Source organism: Corythoichthys intestinalis, chromosome 4 (genome assembly GCF_030265065.1).
Source record: "Corythoichthys intestinalis isolate RoL2023-P3 chromosome 4, ASM3026506v1, whole genome shotgun sequence".
Lineage (NCBI taxonomy): Eukaryota > Metazoa > Chordata > Actinopteri > Syngnathiformes > Syngnathidae > Corythoichthys > Corythoichthys intestinalis.
In genome coordinates, this window is record NC_080398.1 from 9,288,534 (window position 1) to 9,298,514 (window position 9,981).

The window sequence follows — 9,981 nt, forward strand, 5'->3', positions numbered from 1 at the left end:
TAGAAGCACAATTACCCCAACCTGAAATTTTAAGGGCGCAAATAGAAATTGTAGGGCCGCACATGATAAATCGGGGTAACCCTAACTAAATTTTGCATTGCCTCTATTGCAGAGTTTTGTGAACAACAACAAATATCCAATATGAGAGGATGGCGCACAATATAATCTCAGGAGGTATGGTTTAGAAGCACCATGAAGCACGATAGTCTCAAAAATATTGGAAACACTAATGATTTTACCTCTGGATACATATAATACTGCTCTGTGCCAAACCAATCCCATGATTTAAGCTCATTGGTTCATTTAGGTGATCATACCAAGACTGAAAGTATGTTGACTCAATATAGTTTCAGTCTTGAAACTATATTTTATTTTAAGGGGGGGCAGCCCCCCCCTAGCGGCCGAAAGATGTCATTGCATGAAATTGACTTTCCTATATACAGTATATAAAAGTTGTAAAGCAATAGAAAACTGCAACAAAACCCAATGAAATGAACAAGAAAAATACATTTTTATCCTGGGTCAAAATTATTTGTTTTTTTCGAACAGATCATGTGACTAGCACCTTAGATGGTCATTTGCTTTGCATATAACCCCCCCCCCCCAAAAAAAAAAAAAAAAAAAAAAAAAAAAAATTGGGGGAGGGCAATTTTATTTGTCAAATGATTTTTTTTCTTTGATTGAAAAATATTTTTTTTTTTGATTGAAGCAACTTTTTTGGGGGATTGAATGATTTAGAAACAAATGTCCTACCCATAATATGGCCCAAACACAAAAAGGATTCCTTCAATCAAACTTTTTCAATGAAAAATTAAGTGTTCAAATGCAAATTTTTCAATCTCAAATATTTTTGCGCATTCTTAAAAATTTTCTTTGATTGAATTTTTTCTTTTGTTGCTTGAAGTGATTTTTCTTTTTGAAAATATGCTCTATATTTTTTGAAGCAACTCATTTTTTGACTGAATAATAAAGACAAAAAGTCCTGGCCAAAATGTGGCCCAAACACATATCAACATTACCTCTATCAAAAAAGTTGCTTCAATCAAAAAACAAACAAACAAACAAACAAACAAACAAACAAACATACAAGAAAAAAAACAATCAAATAAAAAAAAACAAAAAACAAAGAAAACCCAAACCCACAAATCTCCCTCTATATGGCTCCGCCCAGTAGAAACACTTTTTGACTGGGGGAACTCCATTGGCACGACACCAGCGGGCATACCATATTCAATGAATGACGATCTTGGCGAAAAGTATTGCCTAAGCAGCCTGATTTAGAATTCCCCTAAAGAATGATGGGAAACAAAAAAGGCTTATTTTCAACTTATTATTATAAATATTATTGTAAGTTAATTTTATTGCTGACACTGCGTTTCGGGGTCATCAACATGTTGTGCCCCCCCTGCTCCAAAAGTCAAACTCCGCCTATGATATTGAGGCATTTTCAATATCTCGTTAAATTGTGAATATCAAGACAGGACATTCCAACTTAATAAAAGAAAATTAATTGGTACATAGATACAATTTCTATTCAACTTATGAGCAATGCATTTTAATTGAATGATGCTTTAAATGGGTTCATTCAATATTTGAGCGTGATGTTCAATGTCCACGCTGATTTATGTTACAATGGCTTACAAAAACTTGAAATATTATTTTTGGGGAAAAAACCCGTGTCTCATTTTCCATAGAACACTTTCACCATAATAACTTTCTTGTGAAAAGCAATCAAAGAATAGTGAAAGACGAAAAACCAGTTGTTAAGAGAGGAGTCATCTTTTGGAGGGCTGACTTTAAAAACAAAATCTCCTCTCCAAATTAATTTGAATTCAGTGGAAGCCATTAATCAGGTTACAGATAATGGGCAGATATTCTTAATTGTATAGGGCACCATAATGTAAGAGTTCAGTGTACAAACCTATTTTTGTGTATGGAAGTATGATGAATACACAGTTATTCAGTTATATTTTATTTATTCTTAGTCTTAGCTTAAAAGGGGTAGATCACTGCCATTGTCAACCATTTCCACAATAGCATTTTTGACTTCGAGCCGTGCAGTGAGCAAGGTTTCATCACAGCTCAGAAAGTGAACGTTTGCAGCGCTTTGAAGAATGTTACAGAAAAGGTTTTGGGTGATTTTCCCAGCAGTGTAAGTACAAATGTCCAGCACATTGTCTTGTGTGATGTGTTGTCGCAGGCACGGAATGGAAAGCAGAGCGTCGGTGAGCATACGGACGATCTTCTTGCTGGCTCTCTCAGATCTTTGCTCTAATGTTGCTGTGATGGGTTCATCATTCCCAAGACAGTCCAACTTTAACATAAGCGAATTCAGAACCAATCGTAGGATCTCTCTCACGATGGGCGCAGTAGCACGGTGAAAATCTGGATACAGTGTCAGTCTTTGTGTCTCGGTCATCTCACTGCTGCTCAATGATACTTGCAGAGAGCGGTATAGATGATGGACGTATGTTTTGATGTTCCCTTCAGCCAGGGGAGCCACTATTGAAAGGTACTTTTGGAGGCCTTCGATGGTGACCTTAATAAGACAAAAAGGATGAGTTTCTGAATTGCTGCACATGGTTAATTTAGTGCGGAGAATAATTTCCTTACCTTTCTATTGAACAACCGCGAAAGGCGTTCTTCGAGGGTGAAATCTTTGCAGACTTGCCAGTGCATCTGATTCAGACACATTATCCTTGCCCTAGTCCAAGCCTGCATTCATAAACACAGTCATAAGTTAAAGGTTGACATCTTCTTGCAACATGCTCATTATGTAGTGACATCTTTGAAATTTTGTTCTGACAATTGTTCCATTTAAATTTGGCAAAAAAAGTGTGATACATATGACATGAGTGTTTCAACTGGAGTCATTGGTTTAAAATTAGATGCTGTAAATACAATAGAGTGCATCTCCATAGATTTTATTTAGAGTATCAGTTCATTTTGGTAGTTAATTTTAACAAGCAAAACTCATCCTCATTATACTGATTCATTCAAGTCAATAGGAACGAGCCCAAATCTAGATATACATAAAATACTGTTACTGTGAAGTAGTTTCGCTCTCTACATCAAACTACAGCAACAGATTAAGTTATCCAGGATATTGTAATACCTCAAACTTATTCCTGACTTCTGTCCTCTTTCTTCAAAAACCACGGACAATATCCCATTATAAGAGTCAGACATCACACTGAGTCTACCATTAAAACAACTGCACATTCAATATCTTAACTATTATTCTGTACTTACAACACGAAGGAGCTCGAACATCCCAGGATGCACTTTCATTTCAAAACTGCCGAACCTTTAAAATGGACATAAATAATTGGTTATTCCACATATTTCTATAGAGTATGTTACATGACCCCATTGGTACTCACTCATGCTGGAAACTTCTCTTGTTCAGCAACCATTGCTTCATGTTTTCGGCTGACAGATGGGACGGAACCTCGTTCTCCTTCTCCAAGAGCATGAATTGCCTCATGTATGTTTTCTGCAGGATTAGGCACACAAAGAAAATCTTGATATGCCCCACCAAGACAGACTACAGGCTTCTAAATGTATTAAATTTGAAATAGCTTACCTCTATATTGTACATGTACACCTCACGCTCTGATAAAGAGGTGGGTTGCATATGAAGAAGTTCTTCAATTGCAATGTCAACATCCGCATTGAAGTGAGCTCTAAAGGAAAAGACAAAAAAAAAAAAAAAAAGGCAAATTTTAAAATACAAACATAGCATCTTTGGGAGTATCAGGATAATGCAACATAAAAAAAAAATTTGAAAAAAAAAAAAAGGCGTATCATGGGATACAAGCAGAACATCAAGATTACTAAAAAATGTTTAGTGTGTTATTGTAATGTTTTTTCACAAACTAACCCCAATCCATCCTTTAATTGTAAGGGAACATAAATGTTTCAAGTCTGCATTTTGCAAGTGTGATACTCCACTTACTCAGTATTTCGATCGTTACATGAAAAATTATAACAATAATAATAATATTCATGATGATAATAATTATGATGATAATCACCAAACGTTACATTTCTAAAGTGTTTAAATACTGTACCTCATAAAAGATAGAACCCCCATTGCTGGATTTATGAGAAAAGCTCGCTGCTGCTTTCTAGATTGATTGTATGAGAAAAAATAAGTACTAAATGATGATACCTGAAGGTAAATGAGTGTAAATCCAGCCTTTCCAAAATTTATATATGCGGGTCCTACTGTGACGTCATCAAAGATGAAAGAGAAAAAAGACCACTTGAAAACCGAGAGACTGAAGCTCGGCCTGTGATGTCATGAGAGATGAAAGACCAAAGGACTTCATGTGTTGTTATCAAAGATGAATGAGCAAATGACCACAGGACCACGAAAGGGGGAATACTGAAAGTTAATTCATCAAAAATTACTGCAGATATGATTTCAAGCCGACCAACGAGAAAACTACAGAAACGAAAGTTACCGGGGACACTTAATCAAATAAATGAAGTAAATAAAAAATATAAATGCCTATTTTGCAGCGTAGGACAAGTTGTTAACTTGAGTCTTCTTTCAAGGTGTTGTTGACGAAAGAGAAGCACCTCCTGACCCTGAACGTTGAGTCAACCTCTCATCACGTTAACTCTGTTAAGCTACCGCAGCACAGTTATCACACTTCAAAATGTAACAGCAGACAAACAGGATGTTTACCTTGCAAAATTAAAGATGAAAGTAAACCTATTAGATTGTCGCAGATATCATCATTCTAAACTTTTTTTTTTTTTAATCATCCAATTGCAGATGGAATACAATAATGTGGTTCTGCCGGTTTAGCTCCGCTAGGGGTCACCACAGGACGTCAAGTTTTTCCATGCATGTTATGTTTTGCATACAGTAGTACAGCCACACTTAAAAACATCTCATTCGTGTGTTTTTATTTTATTTTATTTTTTATTTTCACGACTATTTACAATGTCCTTTAATGTCTCACTAAAGGTATCAAAATTAATGCGCACATGTTGCATTATTTACTCTGAAAAAAAGGTGAAATAACGGAAAATGTTTCCTCAAATTAATTCAAAGTAGCCACCTGTTGCTCAAATTACTTTTTGTACACTCTTCTCACTCATTATCTCGTCTATAACAATGGTATATAAAATAAGAACAATAACGCCCACACTTTTAGATGGTTTAGCCTGTGTAGATAACATTGATGATGCCTAAGTTTTTGTAATGAAACGTTTAGGTCATCTGTGTCACCACAAAAGCTGTAATAGATTATTTTTTTAAATAATAGATTTAAAGAAACACTTGGTCACTTTTCAGTTTTGGTCGATTTAGCGACGCCGGTGGACAAAAGCGGTAGTGTTTTGCCTTAAAGTGTGTATGACAACAAAAAGCATGTTTATTTTTATAGTTTTATACTCCTGAATGAAATGGACTGCTTGGATTTGTGTGGAAGCGATCGTTTTATGTATTCAATTTTTGAATCCTGCGCCTTGAAAATGAGTTACTTCCGGCTCCAGTCTCGGGTTTAGGACGAATATGTGACGTCACCCGGGTCAGCTTCTCACAACACAGCATTGCTTTATAGCATGCAGATGGACTGCGGATTCAGCTGATTTGCGGATTAATTCGTTTATTTTTCGCATCACGCCAGCCAAACAGCTGCAGGCTTTTGTAACTGCACCAGGGAGAGGTGCGTGAGCCTTTTTGGGTTTCAGAAAGTTCCCATTCACCCCGAAATCGGCCAAAACAAGTGTGTGACAAATGTGGGACCAATGGACTTACAAAGAAGTGAGTAAACATTGTGTTTTGTATTATCTCAAATACTGGGATCATGGTACACGTTTTAATACGGAGGTGGCTTGCATTTTGTGGCTGACATGCTCCTTGTCCGACGAAAATGCCACTTGGCCTATGACCGGCAGCTTGTCGTACATCCCCCTGCTGGGAGAGCGCTATTCTCGGCTTATTGCCCTCTTCGTGTGCCGGTGTTCTGTCAAATTTTCCACCCGATCAGAAATTGCAACTTTGTGTTAAAAATGGCCACGTGTACAGCGATTACAAAGTAAAGACTACAAACTTTCTTTAAATAAAGGACTATTTACTTACGTTTGATCATGGACGGACATGTAGAAAAGATACCCTCAGACACATCCTGCCATGTTAGCTGCACAACAACTGCACGCTGCTCTCTTACTATTTGCCTTTGCCGTGTAGTTAAGCATTAATTTACACCATATTCGTGTTGACCATGTGGCAGCTACGTGCTCCTCCGCCGTCGGCCAGTTTTTTCGTCGGTAATTCTCTAGCTGCTCTGACTAATTCCGGTGGCATAAAATATTGTTCGGGAGGTGCGACAGTAAAGGTAAAAGTTGACAGTTTTGACCATTATGGAGTAATTTTGTCATGTCGTACTGAATTAATGCATTTTTCATATTTCATATTCCATATAGCACAAGACTTTTATTTGTCATGACCATACCATTTATTTAGCAATTGGGGGAAAATACTTCGATAAAAAGAATATCCTTTAAAAATATTGGAGTAGAGAGACTGAAAAAAATGACATTTTGCGGCTCTCTTTGTCGCATTTTCCTTGTTCTGAATAATTCCCCCTCAATGGGCTGAATACTAAACCAAATGAAACCATGATCCTGCCAACGTCATCCTCCTGTTGGGGATGCTAGAGCCCTATAATGGTAGTCGTGGCTAAACGGCAGATTAAAAGACTAGTTTCTCGTCATCTGCGCTTTGACAAATTGTTGGATATTGTCGAATCCTCTCAAAATATGATTCTAATTCACATAATAATGCTATTTAAGACTTTTTTTCTCCTGTCGTAGGCACTTTAAGGAAGTCTGCGTTTCCCATGAGGACCAGCGCACACCCGCATAGTGTCGTAAAATCATGATGGTCGCTTACAGATGGATTAAACAGCATTTCTGTTTCCAGTGGCTGTGTGAATGATGAAAAGTAATAAGGTAATGAATCCAGTTGTGGCTAAACAATAGCATATGAAGGTTAGCAACAGTGTGGCTTAGGCTACGTCTACACTAGGGCGGATAATGGCCTTAAACGTGTAATTAGTAGGACTATCCTCATGTCAGCTACACTAGCATGCCTATTATCCGGATTAATTGTTAAACGGATTATGTAGTCGGGTAATATTACACGCCACTTAATATGGACTGCTGTCTCCGTACAACAATCGGATATTAAGGAAGTGACATCATGCTGTCGCCATTTTTAGTACGGTGTATGCATCGTAAACGATGGAGGCGGATCATCAGGACGTGGCATTCCTGCTCACCATTTCTTTTCGACACATTTTTCTTCAACCTTCAAACTACGACGCACTAATATGCTTCAATTCAGTGCCCATTTGTGGTTCTCCCGTCGCGGATGATGCGAAGATGAGCGTTTTCTACAGAGCTTGTCCCCCGCATTGTCTCCGACTTAATGCCGACCAAACCTGAGTATATAAAAATGCGTAGAGGAAAACTAAACCCCGAAAAGTGACCTGCGTGGTACCCCCCATCAAAGAGGCGCGCAATCTTTTTTTTCTCCGTGACATTTCTGCCTGTCAAAACTGTCGCCACTTCCAGGATCGCCACTGTTATGCACAAGCACTCCAGGAAATACGCAGTGCCACACCATATGCTTTTATTTGTTATTTTCCAAGTGGTGAGAGCGCAAATGAGCATCGATTGTAACATCCCAAGTAACGATGTCAGGCTTATTTCAATCACAACTCTGCGACTGCTCGTGAAATCCGAGCGAGCTCTCCCTTTACTCTTGCTCCTGCGTGATGCGTTCAATTGTGTTCACGAAAAAAACAGTGATCACAAAATACTGACAGTCTAGAAGGTGTAGTAATTTCGAAATTTGCTGACAGCGAGTAACGAGTTTCCGGTTCAGAGGTAAACCGTGTGGGCAATGACGTAACATATGAGGCTGCTCCTTTCTACGCATGAGTAGTTTGCGCAAATGCAGGTGTACCTTGCAGAAGTGGGGCGACTTAAACGCACCTTAATACCCTGGAGAAAATTATCTGTCCTAGTGTAGACGTAGCTTTAGTGTGCGCTGACGAGTTCGGTTGGGGAGAAGCGTGGGGGTCACGATAGCCGGGCCAAAGTTTATTCTGTATATCCTGGTAGACTGCCTTTCTTTTTCCTCCTTTGACAAAACTTGTCTCTGTTGCTCTGCCATCGAAAGTGTTAGCATCGACTTCCGTCTTTATAATGAATGGGGAAAGGGGGAAATGACGAATGTCGTAAAGCAGTCAGCACATTTGTAGATTTTTTTTTTTGTGTGTGGCAGGGTTCCTGCCACCCTCCTTTAAATTAATTAGTGCCGGGGAAAGCGATACAGACCGCCTCAAGATATACAAAAAAGTGTCATTCAACTAGTTGTCAGTCGACATATCATGACAAATGTTATGAAAATATTTCATAGAGGTTAAAAAGATACCTATTGTTGTTTTAAATTCTAAAAATTGTCAGTTTTTTTCCCATTCAGGTTCCTGTTGCTATTTTTACAGGTAATAGGGTGTGAAAGTGTCTCCTATTTTCTGTTCTCCTGCTCTGTCCTCTGTTTAGGCTTCAAGTGAGATTTAGCAACAGACTGCTTTGCTGCCGCCATCTTCTGGTTGGTCATGTGTTGTATCTGAACGAATGGATTAGATGACATATTCATAACCGTGTTTCAGATGCTTATCGTTGAAATATTTTCTGAGGTTCAGGTGGGTATAAGTCGAGATTTACATATAAATTTTCGCAACGATCAATTGCAGCGTATGGACATTTTAAGCAACGCGAGTTACGCATTTTTCAAGTTAAAAATTTTATCCGTTGACTCTGTTGACAACACACAGTTGGAAAACCAGACAATCGGAAGCCTATAGATTTTAATAAGAGGCGATTCAATGGCGTGTCCAAAAAGGATGATATTGAAAATGATATCCAGATTGATTTTCCTGAGCAAAAAATGCAAAAGGTGAATATGTTGTTGAAAAATTGACCTGCTTGGCTGGCAGGTCCATTTATATAATAAAGTGGGGATGACTCATACAGTGTTAACATCGAGAAATGAACAAACAACACGATTTAAAAATGCAATCGCACATTATTTCAGTACCCAATGGCTCTCAGTAGTGGAACACGTGTTCAGGATTTATCTTCAAATATAATTACTAGGGCTGTCAAAATTATCGCGTTAATGGGCGTCAATTAATTTTTTAAATTAATCACTTTAAAATATTTTACGCAATTAACGCACATACCCCGCTCAAACAGATTAGAATGACAGAAAAGTGTAATGTGCACTTGTTACTTGTGTTTTTGGGCGTTTTGTAGCCCTCTGCTGGCGCTTGAACGAGCATTGTGTATTTATTGACATAAAAAATGGCGAGCTACTAGTTTATTTTTGATTGAAAATTTTACAAATTTTATTAAAACGAAACATTAATAGGGATTTTAATATAAAATTTCTATAACTTGTACTAACATTTATCTTTTAAGAACTACAAGTCTTTCTATCCATGGATCGCTTTAACTGAATGTTAATAATGTTAATGCCATCTTGTTGATTTGTTGTTTTAATAAACAAATACAGTACTTATGTACTGTATGTTGAATGTATATATCCGTCTTGTGTCTTATCTTTCCGTTCCAACAAAAATTTACAGAAAAATATTGCATATTTTATAGAAGGTTTGAATTAGGATTAATTACCATTAATTACTTTTTAAGCTGTGATTAACTTGATTAAAAATTTTATTCGTTTGACAGCCCTAATAATTACTGTTATTAGGAAATCCATAAAATTAAGAAGGTCTTTAAGATGTACAGCAGTGGCCACGTTAGGCATAGGGAAAGCAAGGCAAATGTATTTGTACAGCGCAATTCAAAGTACTGTGGATCCCATGAAAATCAGCAAGACACAGTTAGGAAATACTGGATACTGAATTTCCTGACTGTCTCAGGAAATTA

General features: G+C 37.5%; 1 protein-coding gene across 1 annotated transcript; it reads right to left on the reverse strand.

Moving 5' to 3' along the window:
* Window positions 1-1,987: 1,987 nt before the first annotated feature.
* Window positions 1,988-4,096, reverse strand: LOC130914705 (uncharacterized). The gene is made up of 6 exons (XM_057834139.1): window positions 4,074-4,096; window positions 3,587-3,686; window positions 3,384-3,496; window positions 3,253-3,307; window positions 2,614-2,715; window positions 1,988-2,539 (listed from the first exon to the last, which is right to left on the reverse strand). Exons 1-6 carry the CDS (start codon window positions 4,094-4,096, stop codon window positions 1,988-1,990), a joined length of 945 nt encoding a protein of 314 aa, XP_057690122.1.
* Window positions 4,097-9,981: the final 5,885 nt, after the last annotated feature.